Genomic DNA, 26,451 nt, shown 5'->3' on the forward strand with positions numbered 1-26,451 from the left:
ACTGCGGTCTGTGGGTTAGGAAGTCTAGGATCTAGTTGCCAAGGAAGGAGCCAAGCCCTAGGCCACAAACTTTGGAGATAGGGCTCATAGGAATAATGGTGTTAAAGGCTGAGCAGTAGTCTGTGAATAGGAGTCTGACATAGGTGTCTTTGTTACCTAGATATTCCAGTGTTGTGTAGGGCCAGGGAGATGGCATCTGCTGTGTACCTGTTGTGGCGATAGGTGAACTGTAGTAGATCCAGGCAGTCTGGGAAGTAGGAATTGACTAACCTTACGAAGCACTGATCTCTGCAGTGGCTTTCTGCTCCCTTTGAAGCTTATATCTCGACAGCCCCTGTGAAAATGTGACACCTGTCCTCATTTTCACTGCTTGGACTAAGTCTCTAATGCTTCTTCAGAGCATCGGAGATGCCCCTCTCTGGCCTGTTGCTCCATTGGTCCTCTTAATAACTAGTCCCAAATTTTGCTGCAGCCAGAATGCACTGCCTCTTTAACGGGTGGCAAGCTGGTTTTAAGATGAGCAGGCTATCTTGAACTCATGGTAACCTCACATTAATCGAGGTCATCTTCTGAGCATGCAGGCAGTCAGCAGCACAATAGTCTGCATATTGCTATGGTGGGGCTGAACAGGCCGTACAAAGTTTGTGTGCTAAGTGCATCACCTCAATTGGGCATTGTGTAACTGCTCATCGCAATCCCCATTCCTGCAAATGGGCTATATCCAATTTGTTTACTCTATATACCATGTTAAATTAGCTTGCATGTTAGAAATGACCTCAGGCCCTCTGAACCTAGACTTGAAAAATCATCAAAATTTATTTTTCCTGAAACCAAGTGCCAGTCCTGCTGATAAACATCATGGGTCTTTGGATGAGGAGATAACAAAATTTAATTTTCATATTTTCTATGGTGATAATTCATTGGCTGTGGAACAATATGCATTGCTGAAGTTGGGAGAAAATTGGAGGTGATTAAAAAGTGCGACTTCAGTTGAAAGAAAACATTTACAGAAGAATTAATTACTGTTCAATACACAACTCAATTAATTCTTAGGAACTTTCAAAGTAACACAGATTTCAACTGCTTGAAAAATTATTTTAGGTGGAAGAGATTAAACAAAACTTACATTCCTTTCGATCTCGATAAGTCTGTCTTTAATCTTTAATAGTTCACGAGTTACTTCCTGGTTCTCTCGCTCCCATTTACTTGTCGTCTGGATTTCCTCACCAGGCCTACCTTGCAAATTGTGCACATTTTTTTCTTCTTCTTGTCTCTGCTTGAGGGCTTCATAGTTTCTCTTCACCTGTAACCATGGAGGTTAACAAATACATTGTAGAGACTTGTACAGTTATAAATTAATATTCTTTAATTGGCTAGGAATATTAAAACAGTCTTAAATTAATATTTATCATTAATTCTTTTTTGTATTTGTGGGCTTTGGTCTAAATTTGGGGGTAAAACTCTTAAATTTTCCTGTTAATTTCTTATGCATGACAAATCGAATTTAGGAATACATGTGCATCATAGCCACAGTCCATGCTGATTTCGTGCACAACCATGGATCTGATTTTAGTCAGGACAGAAACGGATCTTCTTTGGATATTGCATTGAGGGACCACATTCTTTACACTGTAGCAAATGTCAGTCTTTCACTCAAAACTTTCACAGAACCCTGAAAACTTAAAGTCATCAAAGGCTGGCACAGGTCACAGAAAAGGCATTCATTACTATATTACAATAATATCCAAATATCATGACAGCAGGCAAGTGGCCACAACAACGAAAAACGGGTCCTTCAATTTTACTTTCAATTTAAATTCTTGGATGTTCTAATGGTGATGCACCATTGCAATTTTGTCTCCAAATATGACAGGAATAGTGTTGCTGATCTTCTTGACAATAAAGACAAAAACAACTCAAGTCATCTGCCTTTATATAATTAATGTCAAAACACACAGTTGAACATAACTACGGTAAACAGAAGTTTGCAAACTGTGTAGCAGTAGTTGTTTTCTTTATTCTCTACTGGGTCAGGCTTTTCAATAAAGTACAGCATTCACCTTTTGTAGGAGCCAAAATTTGAAGAAGGGTCTTAAAGTTACTTCTAACCTGGAACAATTTTCATGCCTTGAAAAAACACTGCTGAATTTTCTTCATACAGCTGAGCAGGACCATCTAAAGAGCCAGGCTATCAATAGACAGCTCAATGGATAAGATTTGCCAGGGTCCCCATAATCCCATCTGCCCACACCGTACTTAGATTTCTGAGTCAGAATCAAACATGGCAGGGAGGAGTCGGTGGAAAGCCTGCTCCAAAAGGTTACCCATAGCCATTTAAATGCCCGGCGGGCATTAAATGGCTCTCAGTGAGACTTAGGAACAAAGCAACAGGAGTGGGCTATTTGGCCCCTTGAGACTGCTCTACCATTAAATAGAATCATGGTTGATCTGACAGTAACCTTAAATTGGCCTCCCGCCTATCCCCAATAACTGATCACCCTCTTGCTTACCAAGAATCTATCCACCTGACTTAAAAATATTCGAAGAACTTGTTTCTATTGCCTTTTCAGGAAGAGTGTTTCAAAGGCTCACGACCCCCAGAGAAAGAATTTCACCTCATCTCAGTTTTAAATAAGTGACCTCTTATTTTCAAACAGTGACCCCTAGTTCTAGATTCTCCCACCACTGTTAAAAGCCCTCAGGATCTTGTACGTTTCAATCAAGTCACCTCTTAATCTTCTAAATTCTAGCCAATCTTTCCCCATAAGACAACTTGTCAATCCAGGTATTAAGTCTGGTAAACCTTCTCTGAACTACTTCCAACGCATTTATGTCATTCATTAAATATGGTGACCAATACTGTACACAGTACTGTAGATATGTCACTAGTGCTCTGTATAACCTAAACATAACCTCCCTACTTTTGTATTCCATTCACCTCACAATAAATAACATCTTAGCTTCCCTAATTACATGCTGTACCTGCATACTAGCCTTTTGCGATTCATGCACAAGGACACTCAGATTCATCTGCATCTTCGAGCTCTGAAATCTCTCATCATTTAGATGTTTCTCTTTTATTCTTCCTGTCAAAATGGACAATTTCACATTTTCCCATATTATACTCCGTTTGCAAGATTTTTGCCCATTCACTCAACCTGTTACCCCTTGTAGCTTCCTTCTGTCCTCTTCACATCTTACCTATCTTTTTATCTTCAGCAAATTTGGCAATCATACCATCCATCCTTTCATCCAAGTATTTTTTATAAAATATTTAAATAGTTGAGACCCAGCACTGATCCCTGTGGCACACCACTTGTTACATCTTGCAGACCTGAAAAAGATCCATTTATGCCTATTCCCTGCTAGTCAGCAAATCTTCTATCCATGCCAAAATATTACCCACTATACTATGAGCTTCTATTTTTTCCACAATAACCTTTGATGTGACACTTGAACAAAGCATGCGTTCTGGAAATCTAAGTACAGTGCATCCACCTTTATCCACAGAAAGTGTTAATTCCTCAAAGAGCTCCAATAAGATGGTTAAAATTGACTTCCCTTTCACCGATCCTTGGTGACTCTGCCTGATCATGTTGTACAGATTAGAATTTAAAATGGTGTCAGAAATTGCTAAGACTTTCCTAAGCATGGAAGATATAACTCAGACTGGTTTACAGAAAGTAACCAAAAATCAGTTAACTGAATTGGTAGATCAACTGGAATCAGGATTACCTGAAGCTGAGATTATTGAAAGCATAGTGAAACATTTAAAATTGCAAGGGGTGCCTGATAAACCAAGTTCTCTGAAAAGTGAGCCAATTGAAATCGGCAAAAAATCAATTACAAAGAGAAATAGAAATGAAGAAACTTGAAATGCAGGCAAAGGAAAAAGAAAGGGAAATAAAAGCATGAGGCAAAGAGAGAGAGAGTGTTTCAGAGGAAATTAGTAGAAAGGGAAAAGCAGAAAGATAGAAACTTTTAGTTAAAGCAGAGTTTTCAGAGCAGGTTGAGAAAGAACCTAGTTGTAGACGAGAACTTAGTGGGGAAAGTTTCACTTTATACAAGCTCTTCCAATATTTGAGGAAAAGGATGTGGAAGCATTCTTTATTTCTTTTGAAAAGGTAGCTAAATAGATGAAATGGCTGAAATAAATTTTAACATTACTTTTACAAGTAGACTGGTAGTAGAACTAGTGAGGTGCATGCATCATTGTTGGAAGAAGCACCTGTAGATTATGACATAGTAACAAAAGATATCCTTAGTGCATAAGAGTTGGTTTCTGAGGCAGATAGGCAGAAATTTCAGAATGCAAGAAAACATGTAGGATAAACTCACGTTGAATTCAAGAGGGTAAAACAAAATAATTTTGACCACTGGCTATAGGCATTAAAGATAGAGAGAACAAATGAAGCCCTTAAAGAGGTGATTCTTTTGGAAGAATTTAAAGATTCACTTCCTTTGATCATTAGGATGCACGTAGAGAAACAAAGTTAAAACTGCTGGACAGCCAGCAGAGTTAGCTGATGATTATGAACTAATCCATAGGACCAAACATTTTTTTCCGTCATTCTTTTAAGCATGAGAAGGATAGAAAGTGGGAAGGAGAAAAGAAAACAAATAGTAAAAAAAAAATGGAACTGTTGGGAATGGTCAGGAAATTTCACCTCCGATCAAAAAGAAAGGGGCTGAGGGTGGAAGTGACATTCAGAGGTCTAAGTATTTCCGTTGTAATAAAGTGGGACATATTTGAGCAGATTGTGGGAAATTAAATGGAAGACCTGTTGCAGTAGTAGGGAAGGAAACATATGACAAGGAAATGGCTGTTAAAACTGGAGCAGTTGTGACATTAGTGTACCTTTAAAAAAGTTTTTTTGAAAACATGATTTCTGCAGCTCTCACAGCTTCAGTGGTTTCTTAGCTCACAGCTTCCGTGATGTCATTGTTGCCGGCTTGACTGGAAATGTACTTTTATTGCTACTTAAGTGGCTTAAATGGGGTTGTTTGTGTTTACTTTGGGATTAGTTTATGATCCTGCATTATTAGGAGGACTGTCAACTGTTTTTGGACAGTTTTCTTTTCATTTTCAGTTTGGAGCTGTAGGTTTGAGTTTTAGTTTTAGAAGGGACAACAAGCTAAAAAGAAGTGTTTCCCCTCCCTGTTGTTTTGAAAGTTCTGTTGGTTAGCTGAAAACAAGATATTGTTTTCCTAAAGGGTGAAAATCTGCTGTTGTTGGGGGCTGGTCCAGCGTCTTCCTGGTGTTTTGGGAAGCTGCCTTGTCTTTAAACTGTTCAGAGTGAATCCAGAGAACTGCAGACTTCAACCTGAGGACTTAATTTCCATTAACACGTGAGCAGTAGACTTTGCAGTATTGAATCTGTTTAAAGGGTTTTGTCTATGGCAAGGGTTTTCGTTTGGTTGGAACATATTATATATCTTTGTTAAGGCTTATGCATTTATAGTGGTTGTTTTATTTTTTGTTTGTAATTGATAAAAGTTCTTGCTAATTTTCTTACGATACATGTTAACTATATTCTTAAATAAACTTTGTTTGATAAAAGCTCCCTAGTGGGTCATTTGAATCATACCCGAAGTGGAACAGATCATGCTTATTCTAGCCGAAATCAAGATGCAAAACTTATGATTCAGGCGGGCTTCATAAAACACTTTGGAGTTTCTAACCTGAACCATAGCAGTGGTACAGATGAAACATGCTGTATGAGAATCAAACAGAAAGGGGGATAGATCTCAAATTAGTTTAGAGAATTACTTGTGTATTGGCAAAGGAAATCAGGCTATTGGAGGTTCTAGATGTTCTGTTTCATAGAGAAGTTTTCCCTTACTCGTCTAACAAAATAAGAAAACAAATCAAAATTTTAAGAGCTACAGGTGCAGATTAATCATTGATGGTGGCTGATGATACAATTTGTATCCAGGAAGTTTTATGAAGGAAAAAGTATTAAGAGGTACTAATGGAATGAATGAACCTGTTTCTTAGTGTAAAGTTAATTTAAGTAGTAATTCCATAAATGGGATTGTTACAGTGGGAATTATTCTTAAATTATCTACTGGAGGAACAAATTTTATCCGAGATAACATTTTAGCTTGTGGAGACAGCAATGTGATGACAACAGGAATAAAGCAGACAGTTGATCATGATAATCTTAAATTTTTGAAAACTACTGTGTAGAAGAGAGACACTTATTGCAGATAACAACAATGGAAGGAAAATCTGATCAACACAGAAAATCAACTTTCATGTATGAAAGAGGAGTTTGCGAATGAAAACAAAAACTGATGAGAACAACTGAGAATCAGTCAGAAAAAACTGAACATCTGACTGGGAATTTGAACAGTCTATGGGATAAACTTGTAAAAGCAAACTTGGCAAAGGCTGATCTTCAGTTTTTGGGTGAAGTTTGAACGAAGTTCAAAGTGTTTATGAGGTGTTGCAGAAAATGCCTTGAACAAAAAAAGGAGGTTCTGGTAAATCAGAACAATTGATCGAATGCATAATTAAAATGCAAAAAATAATGAACTGTGAGAACTTTGTTGTGAAGAACAACGAGATAAGATTTTTGAACTTCAAAGCAAAATGGAGGAAATGAAGGTGGTGGATGGTATAGTGCATTGCAATTCGAAAATTGTTCCTGCAAAAAAAAACTCGATGAATAGCGATCGAGTTGAGCAAAAAACTGATTTAAGTAATATTACTGATGTATCAAAGTCAGTAATGGACAACAAGAAAACAACCAAAGTACCTGCAGAATTGGAAATTATAAATTGTCAACCAGAGGTACTGAAATTGCAAAGTGATCTTTCTGAGTCAATGACCAGAGATACCGATTTAAAAATGCTCGTCAGTGACATTACACAAGATGTAGTAAATGGAAGACAGGCAAGTGCAATAGTTTGCCAAAGACCATTCAAACTCTACTGAGAACTGGACTGAGTTAGTTCAGAAAATGTATCCTAATAGTTCAAGGATTAGAACAAACTATGAGACTTGAGAGAGGAAGTGATTGATGTGGCTCACAGAATTGAAAAGAACTTGTTCGAAATGCGACTGGGAGAAACAACAAGATCAGAACAAATTCAAAAGACAACCAAAGCAAGAATACGATACTATTCCAAGTGAACACAAGAAGCATCTTCAGAACATTCTTGAAACAGCTAAAATTTTGACAAGAGAAGAATTGAGATGCTAATGACATTTTGACTGTGTTAAATCGAAATAGAAATTTGGAAAGTGAGCTTGAAAATGGAACTATGCCTACAAGTGACAAAAAAGGGCAAGTGCACTGTAGACTTAATGAAACATTACTCTGAGTTGAAAACCGAAAAATCAGAAAAAAAACAAGACTTGAGTTATGATAATGCTATCTTGTATAATTCTGATGATGCTGTTAAAAGTTATTGTCTTTGTTTTAGATCGTTGCAATTCTAAGAAAACTGCACTTGTATAAATGTATGTGGTTAGATAATTGGGTAATATGATGCTTGTTTAAAGTGGATGTAATGCCAGTGTAACTAAATCAGATTTAAAGTGGGACAGCAGACTTCAGAGGAAAAAGAAACGATTTTTTAGAGTCTGGCAATTGAGTGTTAAAGCAATTGTGAATATTCTGTACAGCAGTCAAAACAAAATTCCAAAAAGCGTTGGTGCAAATCCTGGACTGGATTCACTGTTAAAAGTGGAGTGGAAATTTTGATTAAAAGAGTAATTTGTAAAACCCTGATGGATTTGGGTATGCAAACCCAAGAGAAAGTATTATCATGAAAGATTTTAAAGCATGCTTTTTGGGAGTGGAGTTTGGAAACTCTCATGTGACAATCCCCATCTGGGGGGATTCTGAGGAAACACCATAGACACGAACTTGGGTTCAGAGCAGAGTTTTATGTATTTGACCACAGCCAATCTGTGTGCTTTAAAAGGAACTGTGTGTTAATAGGACCATTGTAGTTTTAAGACGTATTTTGCATCCATGTTAATCTTAAAATCTGTGCATATTTGTTCAGATAAGGGGGAGTAAAGGAGCATTGTACAATAATCCAACTTTTCATGTTTAATAAATGATTTTTTCTTGTTAAAACTCAATAGCGGTCCTGTGACTCTGTTCCTTCCCGTTTTATTTTAAAAAAGTAAAAGTTGGCCTTTGGAGCCAAGGTTCCATTCTGGGATATTCCCAACTAGTTATATCTTAGAAAATCTTAGAATCTTAGAAACCCTACAGCACAGAAAGAGGCCATTCGGCCCATCGAGTCTGCACCGACCACAATCCCACCCAGGCCCTACCCCCACATCCCTACATATTTACCCACTAATCCCTCTAACCTACGCATCTCAGGACACTAAGGGCAATTTTTAGCATGGCCAATCAACCTAACCCGCACATCTTTGGACTGTGGGAGGAAACCGGAGCACCTGGAGGAAACCCACGCAGACACGAGGAGAATGTGCAAACTCCACACAGTGACCCAAGCCGGGAATCGAATCCAGGTCCCTGGAGCAGTGAAGCAGCAGTGCTAACCACTGTGCTACCGTGCCGCCCCAACTGGGATTATAACAGAATGTACTTATTGTGTGTTTTGAAATATCTCCTTAAATGTTTGCCACTGCATCGCTGTTGACCTGTCCTGAAACCTAATTTGTCAATCACCTTAGCTTTCATGATTGCCCTTACTTAAGTTTAGAAACATGGTTTCACATCACTGAGCTCTCCCTCAAACTGAATGTAAAATTCAATTATAATATGGTTGCTGCTACCTAGGAGTGCCGTCACTAATTATTCCCAATTCATTTCACGATACCAGGTCCCGTATAGTTTGCTCTCTAGTTGGCTCCACAACATGCTGCTCGAAGAAACTATCCCAAAAACATTCTATGAACTCATCTAGGCTACATTTGCCCATCTGACTTTTCCAGACTGTATGTAGATTAAAATTTCCCATGGTTATCACTGTGCCTGAGAACCTCCCATTATTTTTTCCTTTATGCTCCATCCTACCATGTGGTTGCTATTAGGGGGCCTCCCACAAGTGACTTTTCGCCTTTACTACTTCTCATCTCTACCCAAACAATATCCACATCCTGGTTTTCTGAACTTAGGCTATCCCACTATTGTGCTAATACCATCGGCAGCATTGGGGCTGCACAGTGGCTAACACTGCTGCCTCACAGCACCAGGGACTCAGGTTCAATTCTGGCCTCGGGTCACACTGTGGAGTTTGCACATTCTCCCCGTGTCTGCATGAGTTTCCTCCAGGTGCTCCGGTTTCATCCCACAGTCCAAAGATGTGTGGGTTAGGTTGATTAGCTATGCTAAATTGACTCTAGTGTCAGGGGGATTAGCAGGATAAATATGTGGGGCTACCTTCTGCACTGTAGGGATTCTATGATTCTTTATTAACTAACAGAGCCACCCCTCAAACCTTTCCTCAATTCTTGTCCTTATATGTCATCTCCCCTTAAATATTCAGGTCCCAATCCCTGTCTTCCTGCAGCCATGTCTCTGTAACAACCACCAAATCATACCATTTACTTCCATGTGCTCACAGTACATCTGTTTTGTTTTGAATGCTTTGTGCATTCAGGTACAGAGCCTTTAGTTTTATCCTTTTATTCTTATAACCTCTAGTCTCATCTGTTGATTCACTGTTTTCATGTCATGGTCTGTTTTTCCATTTCCCATAATAATCCGTACCTATTTTGCTTCATCACTATTCCTTTCCAAATTTGGTCCCTTGATCAAAGTGGCATTTTAATTGGCACTTTTTAACAAAAATAGTAAGCAGCCTATTTAAACAGAGTGCTCAAAGGATCAGAGTGCAAGCTTGTCGTCTGGCAAGTGGGGGATTCAGTCTGTTCCTTCCCGTTTTATTAAAAAAAAGTAACAGTTGGCCTTTAGAGCCAGGGTTCCATTCTGGGATATTCCTGTCTAGTTATATCAACTGGGATTATAACAGAATGTACTTATTGTGTGTTTTGAAATATCTCCTCAAATGTTTGCCACTGCATCGCTGTTGACCTGTCCTGAAACCTAATTTGTCAATCACCTTAGCCACCTCTGCTCTGGGGGTTTGGAGGCGTTTATATCCTTTTGCTTTTTCTATCTTTTTCACCCTTTAGAATTGGTTGTTACTCTATGACAGGGAAAGAAGTTAATGGTTAAGAATCTGGTGGTAAGTGAGTAAGTTCTACTCATTCCCTAGGGTTTAAAACAGTGTTCAACTTGATGGTTATTTAAATTTATAAAAAGCACCACAAGTAATTAAATAATTCAATTAAGTGATTGTCTAAAACATATTAAGGATGGCAGGACAAGTGATATGTCAAGTTTGCAGCATGTGGAAACTCCTGGAAAACATTTGTGATCCTGGGCAAACACGTCAGCAGCAACTGTTTGTGACTTGAGGAAATTTGGCTCAGAGTCACTGAACTTTGTAATGCATCTGCCTGATAGTCACCCTCACCAAACATACTCCATTCATCAGATATCTCCATGTCTTACAGATAATCATAGGTCTGTTGTTCACACTTATTGCAGTAGAGGAGGACCGGGGGGCAATCCCCCACAGACCATCAATCTAATTTACAAAATGCAAGAGCTTTTGGAGATTAAAAAACCATGAAAATCTACAAACAAATTATAAAACGCTTCCTTAGCATTGGTGTTGGTGAGACTAGTAATGTTGCAGGGTAACTGAATTAATCTATCTGACACAAATCTCCTATAAGCCTATGTCTTCTTGAAATAAAAATTGAAATTGATGGCAAAACTTGACAAGTCTGGTAGCATCTGTGCAGAGAAAGAAAGAGTTAATTTTTCAGGTCTAGTAATCGTTCATCAGAACCTAAGTTACCTTGATTTAAGTTCAGCACTGAATGAAACATGATCAGTTAAATCTTGTGCATTTCAGCATTTGTACATTTCCATGACTAAATCATATCCATCTCCTTAATCTTCTCCAGGCAATCACAGAGCAGCAGGCCCTGTCATTTGAAGAATCTTTGGAACCGAAGGGAGACTTTGAATATTTTTAAGGCAGAGGTGGATGGATTCTTGGTCAGCAAGGAGGTGATAGGTCATCAGGGATAGTTGGAATGCAGATTTGAAGTTACTCAGATCAGCATTGATTTTATTAAATGATGGAGCAGACCCAAGGGGCTGAATGGCCTACTCCCGCTCCTTGTTCATAAAATGAAAGAAATTCTTTCTGGGGTGCACCATGACAGGACATGTGAGTCACGCACTAGTGCAGAAATGCGTACCTTGAGCACCTCAATCTAATACTATCTTCTTAAGTTTCTCATTCTCACCAGACCCTTAGTTCCAAAAATATTTGGGAGGTACTGTTGAAGAGGCCTTGGTGAGTGCTACAGTGCATCCTATAGATTGTAGATACTGAAGCCACATTGTGCTGGTTGTTGCCAAGTTTATGTTTGCTTAATACAAATTTCCAAATCTTTCACAGCACTGGTAAACTAAATGTTGGTTTCATTTACTTGAAGAGTGAAAATACATATACGTTAGTGTAGCTTGTGAAACTATTTACACAAAATAAATCCTGTTCAAGAACGTAAGGATTTAAGAATTTAAGACGCTGAATAATATACAAGTAGTTTTACAATCCTCCCTAGTCTTGTAATAATATGACCTTCCTGAGATCTACACTTAACACTTGGATGTTCTTAACTTGTAGGCATGTTGGTTTCTTGAATTGTCAGAGGGTTGATCGTTTTCATGTTGTCTTCAACAATCTTGCTCTTCGAGTCCATCTTTGGAAGTATTCCAGACACAGTTGTACAATTCCCTGAGCTGGTTTCTGTTCCTTCCATGTTGAGACGTCATTGGATCTAGGCTCACTGCTCAATTTGGATATTTCTGTGGCTAACCAAATTAATTGGGTAGTATTATGACTTGAATCTTTTGTCCCACATGCAGAATAGGCAGTTCCGCACCTGCATGCAAGTCGTACATCATTTTCATTCTCCCTTGTTTTTCTGAGAGGTTTCTCCCGTACTATGGTGAAATGGCAGAGGTGATGGCTTGGCAAGGCTCTCCGTAACCTACCGTCTGAACATGATTTCCTCTGGTGAGGGTAACTAATAATGTTGCTCTTAAATGTAACATGGTGATGTGGAGAACTTGTTCTGTTTCACTGCACCTTATGAATAATGATTTAACAGTGCAAATCATTTGCTCGGCAAAACTTCTAGATTTGGGATAGTGTGGCTTAACACATGTCCCTAAAAGGTCTGCCAGTATACTGTGGCCCATTTTCTGATATGATCGCTTCAGGCATGCTGAACAAACTGAAAATTTAACTAATTGTATCGGTCACGAATGTACTTGAGGTATTCTTCAATTGCCTGATAATTAGAAACTTTGAAAAGTAGTCAGTGACGAGGACAAAGTCATTGCCATGGATAGTGAGTAAATCTATTGCAATTTTAGACCAAGGGTCTGATGGAACTTCATGAGGATGTAAAAGTTTTTTCTGTCGATGTGGCTGTTCCCTCCCTGGCATACTTTGCACATTCTAAGAACATAGAACAGTCCAGCACAGAACAGGCCCTTCGGCCCACGATGTTGTGCCGAGCTTTATCTGAAACCAAGATCAAGCTATCCCACTCCCTATCATCCTGGTGTGCTCCATGTGCCTATCCAATAACCGCTTAAATGTTCCTAAAGTGTCTGACTCCACTATCACTGCAGGCAGTCCATTCCACACCCCAACCACTCTCTGCGTAAAGAACCTACCTCTGATATCCTTCCTATATCTCCCACCATGAACCCTATAGTTATGCCCCCTTGTAATAGCTCCATCCACCCGAGGAAATAGTCTTTGAACGTTCACTCTATCTATCCCCTTCATCATTTTATAAACCTCTATTAAGTCTCCCCTCAGCCTCCTCCGCTCCAGAGAGAACAGCCCTAGCTCCCTCAACCTTTCCTCATAAGACCTACCCTCCAAACCAGGCAACATCCTGGTAAATCTCCTCTGCACTCTTTCCAGTGCTTCCACATCCTTCTTATAGTGAGGTGACCAGAACTGCACACATTCTCATTGACATTGTTAATCCCTGGTCAACGCACAGCATACCTTGTCAGATACCTAGTTTACTCTGTCATCCAACTTGCTCTTTAGTGTGAGCAGACAGATGAAATTGCATCTACTCCAAGGCGCAGTCCAGCATCATCTCTGAGGTCTCTTATGGCATCAAATCTATCTGGGTACATCTGTTGTAGGTCAATGGCCACAATGTTGTAGTTCCAGAAAACACTGCTACAGCTTGATTCGCCTGCATCCACCAGATAGAATATATGTGATTTCCATGCAGACCTGCTTGGCTACATTTTAAATGTCAACGTATCTATGCAATGAGGTTAGTCCGTCATAGATTGCATCACTGATTTCCAACAATCCAGATGCATATTACTGGATTCTGACTGGTAAGATATTCGCACTCGTTGCTGTTTCGATTTTGGTTGAGTAGTAGCTGTTTTTCTTTAGGAATGAGATATTGATAGCAACAATGGTGGGAGGAGTGGTGCTTAAAGCAATGGATGGGTGCTTGGTCCTGTATGGTGACGAGCCTCTTGTGTGTTTTTGCAGCTTTGTTCATCCAGGTAAGTGGAGAGTATTTCATCACAATCCTAACTTGTGCACCATAGATGGTGAAAAGGCCTTGGGAAGTTAGAACAGGAGGTACCCTCTGAAGATTACCTAGCTTCTGACCATGCTCTGGTACCCATATTATTAACATGACCGATTCAATTAAGTTTCTGGTCAATGGCGACCCCTCAAGATGTTGAATGATTGGTAGGAGACTCGACAATACTAATACATTGAATATTAAGGTACTGTGGTCAGCTTCCTCGTTTGTTCGAGATGGTCGCTGCCATTGAGTAGCATTAATGCTGTGCCCAAGCCTCAATGTTGTCCAGGTCTAGCTGCACGTGGACATGGACTGCTTCATTATCTGACAAACTGCAAATGAGACCAACCCTATCCAAGGAATTGTGTGCTGCTGACCCAGGAAAGGGATGATGGAAGTGCAAACTCCTCTCAAAGTGTTTCCAATAGCACCTACTGGCTACTTTCAACCAGCATTTGACATGCCAACTTCTCTCCCACTGGCTATGACTGCAGAGGTGGAGCAGTCTTTGATGGGTTCTCATAGCTCCAAAGCCTACAAATCATTGGTTTCGGAGATGCTCGCTGGCAATGTATGGAATGGCTTAGCCTGCCACTAATTCTGTGAAAGCCACAGTTATAGGAAAAAGAAAAAACCTTGATCAATAAGATCAATTGGTGACTGAGCCATGGATAGATGGTTGGTAATAAGACTGCTCAAGTTAGTGGTAGTGATGCTAGTTACTTTGGTCCTACATGAGTGACTAATTGCACTTACAAGTTATTAGACCTGTGATTGGCTAGAATGGCGCTGGGTACCCCAGCTTTCTCTTCCTTTCCACTGGGATCCCCACCAGATGGGGAGTGCTCAGCAGTTTATGCCTTCTACACCTCTAGTCCTTGCAACTAGGACATGGCACGCAGATGCAGCACATGGCAACTGTACTCGAGATTCTTATTGGTGAGTAGAGATTTCCTTTGTATCTAACAATCTATCAATTTGAATGTGCTCAATGCCTCAGCATGAAAAGTTTTGGGAGGTAGAGAATTCCAAAGATTCACAAATCTTTGAGTGAAGAAGAGGCTGTGATGCCTAGTTCTCTATGGTATCTACCTGGTCAAGCTCTTACAAACTTTATATGTTTCAATGAGATCAGCTTTCATCCACAATGCGAACAGGCCAATGGCTTGCTCAATGACATATCTGGTTGTCATACTTGCAACCTTCCAGGTATTAATTGGGAGGGCTCGTCAGAAGTGTCTTCGACCAGGTGAATGGCATTTCCTTTGTTGCCCAGCAGCAACCCTTAAGGCTAGTTTCAGGTCGAAACATGTGAAGGATATTGTACTGTTGCAGAATGAAAACATCATGGTAGCTCCCAGGGAACAAAGACCAATATGAACATTTCAATGCAATTGCACACCAGCTAAACACTGGAATGCAAAGTAATGCAATCCCTCTTGGTGATAAATTTTCCTGGTAGACCTGACAGGGATGTTTCGATTGCTCAGTGTGTGTAGTTGATGGCACCCTGCACCTCATGGAAACCATGACCCCATTGAGTGAAAGATGCCCTCTGATCTTGACACAATAATCCCATTAGTTATAGAAACATAGAAAACTACAGCACAAAACAGGCCCTTCGGCCCCACAAGTTGTGCCGAACATATGCCTACCTATAACCCTCCATCCTATTAAGTCCCATGTACTCATCCAGGAGTCTCTTAAAAGACCCTATTGAGTTTGCCTCCACCACCACTATGTTAGACCAAACTTGTATATTCAGATACCTAATGCAGTGATGTGGGATAGGGGAAGATACCTTGTATTGTTTGATGTTCTAAAGTACTTTTTTCTGCACATTAGTCTTTTGAAGTGACAGTATAACTTTGCACTATTGGCCTCGACTCCCTTTTCTGCAGGTCAAAGGCAGCTGCCTATATAGTATGCCCTTGCCAGTGGCGCTGCTGATTATTTATTGGCCAAAGTCCAATGAAAAGCAACTATGGCAACCACCTATCCTAATGTCGTGTCTGTGTGAACTCCTCTGAATTGTAAGTTTTGAACGAGCACTCTTGTCAAATAGTTTCCCAAAAGGAATTGAGAAAACAACTGCATGCATTGAATCTTTAATCAGATTGGCTCTCGCATCCTTTTCTACCCTAATCTCAATCTCTCCTCTGTTTGACTGCTGATATTTCCAAACTTCGGGAAACCTTCGCCGCAGTAATCAATTCCTATAACATGATCGGAGGCTAATTTAAATATTAATGGCAAACTTGTCACTCCAGAACAGAAAACTCGGTGACCCTGACATAAGCTGCTGTAAAAGTGGAAACTGAAGCATGCGCAGTGCTTTAGGGTTACATGGGATAATTTAACACCACCAGCTCTACTCCTGCCTGCCATGGGGTCATGGGGCAGAGAGATCTAACATTTAACTATTTTTTTTCAAAAATAGGCTAGATATCTCAGCAGGAATGACGTACCTGAAAAGTTGCATTGCCTCCCCATTAAAAGGATCTATTATGACACTTGTACCTTGCCGAGGTGATGAGCAAAGAGATCTGCAACACTGCATATGGAAGTGTTGCACTTGCATACAAGAGCTGATGAATGAGGAAATATGTTGATTATCTAACAAAGTTATGTCTTCCTCATTTTTCTACTGTAGCAACCCAACACATTCTTTGATTACTTGATTTGACAGTGTTAGTGCTTCTAAATATACATGGGGTTGGTTTTCATTGCATCTGTTGAACAGTTACAGGATATTATTACTCCTTTTAAGGAACTTTGTTTAAGGGGCTACACAACCAGAAAACACAGACTAGTTTTTAAATAATTTTAAAGCAAAGTTCATAAAAAGGCTTTACAAGGGCAGCACGGTAGCACAGTGGTTAGCAGTGCTGCTTCACAGCTCCAGGGACCTGGGTTCGATTCCCGGCTTGGATCACTGTCTGTGTGGAGTCTGCACATTTTCCTCGTGTCTGCGTGGGTTTCCCCCGGGTGCTCCGGTTTCCTCCCACAGTCCAAAGATGTGCGGGTTAGTTGATTGGCCGTGCTAAAATTGCCCCTTAGTGTCTTGAGATGGGTAGGTTAGAGGGATTAGCGGGTAAATATGTAGGGATATGGGGGTAGGGCCTGGGTGGGATTGTGGTCGGAGTAGACTCGATGGGCCAAATGGCCTCTTTCTACACTGTAGGGTTTCTATGATTCCATATAAGTATATACAAGGTTAAGATGACCACCAGGGACATCTGAACTTTGCCTGAATAAATATGGTATTGGACATGTATCAAAATGTCATTCATGCATGGGAAATGTCTGTTAAATTGGTAATTGTGTCCCCATTTTATGAAAAGCAGGGAAATCTGGCTTCCAAATTGTTGCCCTTTGACTCGAGTCTTTATGTCCAATGTTTTAGTTTGATGTACACTGTTCTACACTGTTTCGACGTATCTCTTTTTAGTTCTGTGGAAGGGAGGAGAGTAAAAGATGAAGCAGATGCATGTTCAGTTTCATACGATTTTCAGTATTTTTTGGCATTATAAAGGCAAAAATGACAAGACATGTGGAAGGAACATGAAGATTTCTCAATTAACTTGTCCTCATTTGTAACCATGTTGAAATTGTAAAATCTGGCTTACTGCAAGCACAGGTCTGTTCTTTAAACCTACAGTTTGTGTACATGATTTCAAGAATATTGCTTCCACTGAAGTTTCCCCAGGGTGATCAGTAGCTGATAAAATTTAATTACAGGATGTATTATTGAGAAGTTCAGTTATCTAGCATGCAAAGTTTTGCACATAATGCAAACTACTCTTTTATTCTTTCCTGGAATATAGGCATCATGGGCAAGGCATCTATTTATTGCCATCCCTAATTGCCTGAAAAAGATGGTGGTGAAGGTACTCTCATAGAGCTGTTAGTTACAGAGTTCAAGCATTTTGACCAAGAAACAATGAAGGAACAGTGGTCCAAGTTGGAACGGTGTACTTGGGCAGGGTAATTAGGAAGTGGTGGCGTAAGTATATATTCAGCACATGTTTATGAAGCTGGCATGCAAGATTATTTTTGAGATTCATACTGTGAAAACAGCTTTAGCACTTTTCAAATAAAGTTGAGAAGAATTATATTTTGTTGAGGTCTCACCGTCTTTAATTCCTGACGTAGTTGCTGGTTCAAATTTGTTGATTCTTCTAATCGTGCTTCAAGACTGGCAATTTTCTCGTCTTTAATTTCAAGAGATGTTTTTAGTGTGCTTTCAAGTTTGGACTCCAAAAGTTTGTATCTGCTGAAAGTTGGATATTGACATAGAAAAGGAGTTAATTAGAGCTTTTCTAAACTGTGGTTTGGAACAATATACTTACAATCTGATACAAAGATACAGTAAATGCAAAACAGAAAGGGTACTAAAGTTACGCTCGAGACAAATGTTTTTAGGGGTTCATGTGCACAGATTTTTGGAGGTGGCAGGTCATATTGAAAGTGGCTAGCAAAGCACTATGGGATCTGCAAGCTTCATAGACACATTGAGTACATATGCAGGAATATTATGCTAAACCTATTTCAAGCTCTGGTTAGGCCATAACTAGAGTATCACTTCCAACTTTGGTTCCCACACTTTAGGAAAAATGTGAGGGTCCTTGAGAGGGTGCAGAGAAGATTTAGCAGATTGGTTCTCAGGATCAGGGATTTTAGCTACAAGGTTAGGTTAGAGAAGCTGGGGATGTTCTCCTTGGGGCAAAGATTGGGGGGGGGGGGGGGGGGAGGAGGAGGAGGAAACTGATAGAGGCCTAAAATGACAGGGTTAGATAAGGTAGACAAACAAAGGTTGTTTCCATTAGCTGATGGTGCAAAGACATGAGGACACATATTTAAGATTTTGGGAACGAGATAAAGGGGGGGATGTGAAGACTCCCATTTTTAATACACTGAATGGTAATGATTGGCAAATTGCTGCCTATGAGGGTGGTGGAAGCAAAGGCGATGAATGATTTCAAAAGGGAAGTGTTTGGGTCTAAGGGAAATAAACTTACAGGGCCACAGGGATTGAGGGGGCAAATGGGTCTGATTGAATTTCTCCACAGAGAGCCAGCATGCATTTGATTGGCTGAATGGCCTCCTTCTGTGTTGTAATGATTCTACAATTCTAAGAACTAACTCCTTCAGCATGTGAATCTGAAAATGTTGCACCATTTTTGATACTCACTAGTCTAGATTATATGCAAGTATATATATTTTTTGAAGTGTTCAAAATAACTTAACTTGTAGCTTCAGTGCAAAATTCTTTGCCAGTTCATGTCTTCCACACCTCGGTTAAAAACTATTACTGTTAGGACATCATGATAGAATGGGAAAAATAAGAAATCGAATAATTGGAAATGTGTTTTGGCGGGCGTTTGTTTCAAGGAAAACAAGTTATTTTAAAAATGGAAATCGGAAGAAAGACAGATTTGCCTGGGTTGTTGGAACTAGGGTTTTGATATGTTGATTAGCTTCGCAACACTGGGAACAAATGTTTACCCAAGGCAAATTGATACCAATGGAAGTTGGGGTGAGAGTTTTATATTTACATTCTAAAAAGTGAGCTCATGTAATAAAGGTAATTAAGAGTAACTTCTCAGAAGGTGAGTTCAAGAATACATTTTCACTTCATCTGAAATGCCAGGGTCTCATTCGATTTGCATTTAAAAGCTTCTTATTAGGTAGGCTTATTTTTTTGAAAACATAAATTCGGGACACCTTGGGGCAACGCTTCCCAAGCTATTTGCGAATAAGACCCTGTTCTAACACTACAAAATTAATGTGACCCCCAACACCAACAAGAAAAAAGGAATAAAGCAGTTCAGCAATATTAAGTATATAATTAAAATTTTCATAACACCACAACATAAAAATTTGTTTCTAAAATATTTTTAAATATTTTATATACTCACAATGCCTAATGAGACACATGGCATGCACGTTGCAACAGTTTCTTAAAATCCCATTTTACAAGCACAGTGCAAGTGCTCCATGGATTTGGTCCACAAGACTAAGTTTACCGTTACTATCAGTTCATTATCCCTGTCTGTCAGGTGAGGCCCCCTCTGCTATTCCATTTCCCTGATCAACCTTTTATTCTCCGATATCTTTTATTTCAAAGACTGTTGAGTTGTGCAAGGCCTTTTTGCAGAACAAGTGAAAGCAGCAGCGAACTGAGCATTAAAACCATTCCCCACCTCTCCCAGACCCCCAATCCTGTTTGCTCCATTCTCACGTCCATCTCTCCTCAGCCCTATTCCCCATCTCAAACTATCCAAACTTTCCTCCAAACTCTTGAGCCCACTGTGATTCTCAGGGTACCCAATTCCCAACTCTCCCCAGCCAGTCATAACTATGGGCATCAGAATCAAGCAGTAGTTTGTAGAAAAGGTAGGTATTGATGTTGTTTAAAATGAGTAAGGTTTAACCTCATTTGGACATCCAACTCTAGGGTAATAGTCAATCATTATTTAAGCTGCCCCACATTGTGTGTGTGGGCATACCATCACAAGAAATGTATATCATTCATCTCCCGGGCTGTTAAAGTCAGTGCTTGGATAAGATCACCCTGGTTTTGAGAAACTGTGGAATGAAATTTTAAGTTGCAGAGTTCCCAACTTTGGTGGAATGTTCATTCTTTACCCAGGACCCATAGTGGCAGAAAAACCACTTTATCCCCAAGATAGAGCCATGTAAGCATTTAATTCGAGCAGCAGCAGTTTCCTGCCTCTCTAGTGCTGGGTAGTGATCTTTGTTCCATAAAAAGCATTTCTCTTAACTGCTGTTAACTCACTCATATCCATTTGCCCCATGTTTTACCCACAAGACACTGCTGGTGATTTGAAGAACATAATGATTGTGGTTTCAAAGTGAAGCTGGCATCGGGTATATAAATTATTTGGGTCAATATGTGTTCACTTATACAGTTTTTATGCACATACATGCACTTCTCATTGTCATTGGTAGTATATTCATATTTCAAGTTGGAGGCTTTTTATAGCATTAATGCAATGTTATCTACTTTTAAATTCTAAATTTATCGTTCTTACCTATCAGTGCTTTGTGCATCATGCAGGAGGTGCTCTTTGTTCAGCCCCATCTTTTCCAGTTTATTAGTCAATTTTTCCAAGTCATTGTTTGTTTGTTGAACATGTATTTTCTCAATTACAAGCTCCTGCAAACATCACAGCATTTAGTAAAATTTCTCATATGCACCAAGTGTTAAAGCTTATTCTTTGAAAATTAAGATGTGCACAATTTTTCATGTCATAAACACACTTCTATAAAGTATTGTAAAAAATTAAAAATGAGAAACTCCTTATTAACAAATCCAGCTAATTACTAAACCAGCAGCTGAACTTCACATTAAAAGAAAATATTAATGCTGCCAACCTTAAAACAAGCAAATAACAGATCAGCATTTACAAAAGATGAGCATATAGAGCACAAAAGAGTCAGCAAAATTGAGCCTCAATATTTGACTTGTGCAACAGAAATGAATTAGTCTTAACTTATGTGAGAGATATTTATTACAGGAGAAACATAAAATACAGAAAAAGTGCTGTGGTAAATTTAGAAACTACTAATGAGATACGTGAGCACTTAAGACACAAGATGGGGTGGGGGTGGAGGGTTATTTTAATTGCTGATCATCTCATTCTGAAAAATAGGTGGCAATCAAAGAAAAGGAAGGGGAACCATGGTCTCTCAAAGCCAACCTGATAGAATTCATGCAAATATAAAAACAATTGCTGCAAATACTCAGCAAGTCTGGCAGCATCTGTGGAACAAAAAATCAGAGCCAACATGGGGCGGCACGGTAGCACAGTGGTTAGCACTGCTGCTTCACAGCTCCAGGGACCTGGGTTCGATTCCTGGCTTGGGTCACTGTGTGTGGAATTTGCATATTTTCCTCGTGTCTGCGTGGGTTTCCTCCGGGTGCTCCAGTTTCCTCCCACAGTCCAAAGATGTGCGGGTTCGGTTGATTGGCCATGTTAAAAAATTGCCCTTAGTGTCCTGGGATGCGTAGGTTAGAGGGATTAGTGGGTAAATATGTAGGGATATGGGGATAGGGCCTGGGTGGGATTGTGGTCGGTGCAGGCTCGATGGGCCGAATGGCCTCTTTCTGTGCTGTTGGGTTTCTAAGATTCTAAGAACATTTCAGGTCATCAAAACATCGGCTACAATTCACAGGTCGGCCTGTTAATGGGTGTACACAGTACACCCATCAGTTTTGGCGGAATGGTGTTTAAATATGCAAATTAGGGATCTGGTTGTAGGGCATCCAATTACTATTTCAAAGTAGAAATGGGCAAAGCTTCAATGTGTGTACACTGTTCATTTTTATCAGCTAGTGAATGGTCTAACGGATTGTTCTTGAAGGGACTGCTGGAAACTGCTCCACAAAAAATGCTCAAACCTTTTCTTCCCCCTTTTTATTTTACTGGGGCCAGGTAGAGTGGGGGTGTCTCCTGGCTCCATAAAAATGCAATGGCCCTCATTTAATTCCCTCATTCCACAGTCGCGGCCGGCCAAATAAGTTATTGTAGGAATGGTCCAATATACCAGCCTTTGACAATTACAGGCTGCAATTAGCACCTGTTTGGGGCCTGTACCTCAGAGTTTACTTTCAATGGGGCTTAAATCTGAAAATGGTTTTCATCTCAGGAAGTTGGCATAGCTAAAATTATTTGCGATGTCAGTGGTCATGAAAAACACTATATAAACTTAAGTTTTTCTTTCTTATGGGGTGAATTATACTCAAAGCAGGTACAGAAGGGGAAATAAAAAAAAGGAAAGGATTGAATTTAAAGAAATAGAAATAAAAATAATAAACATTTGAAATTCAAGAATAATGTACCATGAACAGGAATGAGACAGAACACTTCAATATCTGGGCCAGAGGTTGTTCGGCATGCATTAACAATTATCATGATATTAAAAGATGCCAACATTATTAATTCAGTAAGGAGTCTCACAACACCAGGTTAAAGTCCAACAGGTTCATTTGGTAGCAAACGCCACTAGCTTTCGGAGCACTGCTCCTTCGTCAGGTGAGTGGGAGATCTGCTCATAAACAGCAAACAGGGCATATAAAGACACAAACTCAATTTACAGAATAATGAATGGAATGTGAGTCTTTACAGCTAATCAAGTCTTAAAGGTACAGACATTGTGAGTGGAGACAGCATTAGTACAGGTTAAAGAGATGTGTATTGTCTTCAGACAGGACAGGCAGTGAGACTTTGCAAGTCTCTTTAACCTGTGCTAATGCTCTCTCCACTCACATTGTCTGTACCTTTAAGACTTGATTAGCTGTAAAGACTCACATTCCAATCATTATTCATTATTCTGTAAATTGAGTTTGTGTCTTTATATGCCCTGTTTGCTGTTTATGAGCAGATCTTCCACTCACCTGACGAAGGAGCAGCGCTCCGAAAGCTAGTGGCGTTTGCTACCAAATAAACCTGTTGGACTTTAACCTGGTGTTGTGAGACTCCTTACTGTGTTTACCCCAGTCCAACGTCGGCATCTCCACAACATTATTAATTGCCAGACTTACACATTTAATAGGCAATTACTGTAATATGATAATCCAGCAAGTTCTTCAAAATAATAGGGAGGCGAAAGGGGAGAAGCTTTTTGTGTAATGCAAAAAGAGAAGTGGGTGTAAATCGATCAATAAGTTTGACATTTTGCAACTCACAGTTGATCTTTTTAACCTTTTAATTTGCTGACCAATTGCACTGAATGATGGCATGCGCCATCCACATACATTTTTTTGCCAACAAGTTCAAGCCCAAAGTATAAGAACAAGTTACTGCAGAAGTCAACTCTCAAGATTGGTAAAAGAGCAAAATACTACAAATTCTGGAAATCTGGAATAAAGATAGAAAATGCTGGAGATACTCAGCAGGTCTGGCAGCATCTGTGCAGAGATGCTCTGTTTTGCTTTCCACGGATACTGACAATTCTGCTGAGTATTTCTGGTATTTTCTGTTTTTTTTAAATCAAGTTTAGTAACCCATTGCTCTTAGCTCAAATAGTGAAGTTAGGTGAGGTCAAATGTTTCCTCCCTGAAGATAAATTTCCAGATCAGATATTTGTACACCCTTGTCATATGGTTTAGAGATCATGTTCATTTATTACTTATTACATGATTGATTTTATTGCCTTCCAAATCTGTGCCTGTCGTTCCAACAAATCCACATTTGAACCCCCAATTCCTGTTACAGTAATTAAATGGCTCCCCATCAATCATAAAAGCATCTTATGTGACAGTGATACAACAATTTCTTCTCATTCTTCTGCACCTGTTAGCAGCCTTTGTCACCGTTGGCCAAAGAATTCTTCACGGCTGTTGTCCGGCTGAGTAGGCTTCCTCACTGTCCAGCTGTAACCAGAGAATTACCTACATTGGTTTCTCTTGAGTTTCCTGCACCATTACCTCTGGAGGCCACCAAGGATCTATCCTTGGTTTTCTGTACTATTTCTCACTGATATACTGCCCTGACAACCAGTAAAGCCACCAAATTCCACTTGTAAAGTAACACCCAATTGTATTTCACTTCTTTTGACCCCTCCACTGTCTCCAATTTGTCACACTGCTTTTTTGGCCTCTAGTACTGGTTGAGTGAAAATTTCCTTCAAGTTTGGGAAGACCAAAGGAAATGCCTTTGGTTCATACCACCCACACCATTCCCTAGCTATCTACTGCACCGATCCCCTCCCCCCACTTGGCACCAACTGAATCTGACCACAGACACACACATACTCTCCTCTCTCCCCCACTTCTTTCCCCACTCCCATCATCGCTGCTTACCTCATTCTGATGTCTCCTTTCTTCCTCACTCTCCCCCTGGAGTTGAGGGCTTACTTTCCCACAGTTTCCAGCTTCTCCAATCAGAAGTTGGCTTCATTGACTGCTCATAGGCTTAGCAGCCAACAAAGGGAGAAACCAGCCTATGATTTGACTACCAGCTCCGTAACATTTTTCAAATTTTATACATCAGTCTGACCTACAGCAGAACCCCTGGATGTGTCCAACGGAACCCCAGGGTTCGACGGTATCCAGTTTGGGAAACACTGGTTTACACACAGATACACAAATGGCCACAAGAGGGTGTTCTTCCTTATTTGATGGAAAAGATAAAGAGTGTTCAAATCCTGTTCATCTTACATACATTTCTTGTTTTTCTTTCATTTACAAATCCAACTTAAACACTGGTTTCCTACTTGTAAGACGATACCACCTTTCTTGACCCAAACTTTTAAAACTTAGGAAAAGACCATGACACATTTGGGCTGAGTCTGAAGAGAAGCTTTCGTCAACAAAGACTAATTTTGTTCTTGAACTTCATCAGACACGTCTGACTGACTCAGATCAGAACTGGTTTCAAGCACAACTTATGTTGGAGTAATTACTGGTACTCTACTCGTATTCCAGTCATCCAATTAATCAGACTCAATTGAACCTTCCCAACTTTCTTCTTCATGAACCTCTGAAGGTAAAACATGATCCAAATGTACAAACCTAGCCTTCCCACTGATAAAGTCCGTTTTTCAGACACACTTACGTACTTGATGTAAAAGCAAAACACTGATCTTTAAAGATAACCTAGTCCTTTATTTTCAAGCAAGTACGAGCTTTTTTGGAGGATCGCTTTTCTAACTCAGTACAGTGCTCTGAGTCTAGCCCTTACTCTGAGATCATAGCACTTGTCTGTATGGAGTCATCACGTCATTTAACTTTTTGGACACATTTAATGTACAAGCACTGCATCATCTGCCAATTCACTTTTACGTAACCCGATTGCTTTGTCACACTCCTTTGTCCAAACCTACAGAATATTCTTTCATTATAAGTTAATTCAATGGATTTTTCTTTTTGCTCTTTCACGGGATGCATCATTGCTGGCTAAACCAGCATTTATTGCCTGAGGTGGTGGTGGTGAACCACCTTCTTCAACCATTGCAGTCCACAAGGTATAGATACAACCCAAAGTGCTGCTCAGAAAGGACTTTCAGAATTTTGACCCAGCCAACAGTGAAGGAATGGCAGTATAGTTAAGTCAGCATGGTGTGTGGTTTGGAGGGAAACTTGATGATGGTATTCCCATGCATCTGCTCTCTTTGACCTTCTCAGCGATAAAAGTTGAGAGTTTGGAAGGTGCTGTCAAAAGAGCCTTGGCGAGTTGCCACAGTGCATCTTGCAGATGATACACACTGCTGCCACTGTACATCAATAGTAGCAGGAGTGAATGTTTAAAGTGATAGGTGGGGTGTCCATCAAGCGGGTTGTTTTGTCCTGGATGGTGATGAGCCTGAAATACCGTAGGAACTGTACTCATCCAAGCAAGTGGACAATATTCCATTGCACACCCAATTTGTGCCTTATACGTGGTGAACAGGCTTTGGGAGTCAGAAGATAAATTACTTGCCGCAAAATCTTCAGCCTCAGACATGCTCTTGTAACCACAATACTTAAATGGTTGGTCTAGCTCAGTTTCTCGTCAATGGTGATCCTTAGGTTGCTGATAGTTGGAGATTCAACTATGGCCATTTAATGTCATGGGGAGATGGTTAGATTCTCATTCAGTCAAAGCCTGAATGTTGTCCAGATCTTGCTGCATTTGAACGTGGACTGCTTATCTGAGGAGTCATGAATGGTGCTGAACAATTGTGCAACTATCAGCAAACATCTCCACTTCTGACGTTATGAGGGAGGGAAGATTATTGATGAAGCAGGAGAAGATGGTTGGGCAGAGGACATGTGTTTG

The 26,451-nt window shown here is 39.9% G+C and overlaps 1 protein-coding gene across 1 annotated transcript in view; it reads right to left on the reverse strand.

Annotated features, from left to right (window-relative positions):
• ccdc88ab (coiled-coil and HOOK domain protein 88ab) overlaps positions 1–26,451 on the reverse strand; it is a 266,369-nt gene that overhangs the window by 91,906 nt on the left and 148,012 nt on the right. Inside the window, exons 16-18 of the mRNA XM_078229887.1 lie at positions 20,722–20,846; positions 17,798–17,939; positions 1,127–1,303 (exon numbers count right to left, since the gene is read on the reverse strand). Of these exons, the coding sequence (XP_078086013.1) occupies positions 1,127–1,303; positions 17,798–17,939; positions 20,722–20,846 (444 nt within the window). The remainder of the gene's footprint in view (positions 1–1,126; positions 1,304–17,797; positions 17,940–20,721; positions 20,847–26,451) is intronic.

Source organism: Mustelus asterias, chromosome 15 (genome assembly GCF_964213995.1).
Source record: "Mustelus asterias chromosome 15, sMusAst1.hap1.1, whole genome shotgun sequence".
NCBI lineage: Eukaryota > Metazoa > Chordata > Chondrichthyes > Carcharhiniformes > Triakidae > Mustelus > Mustelus asterias.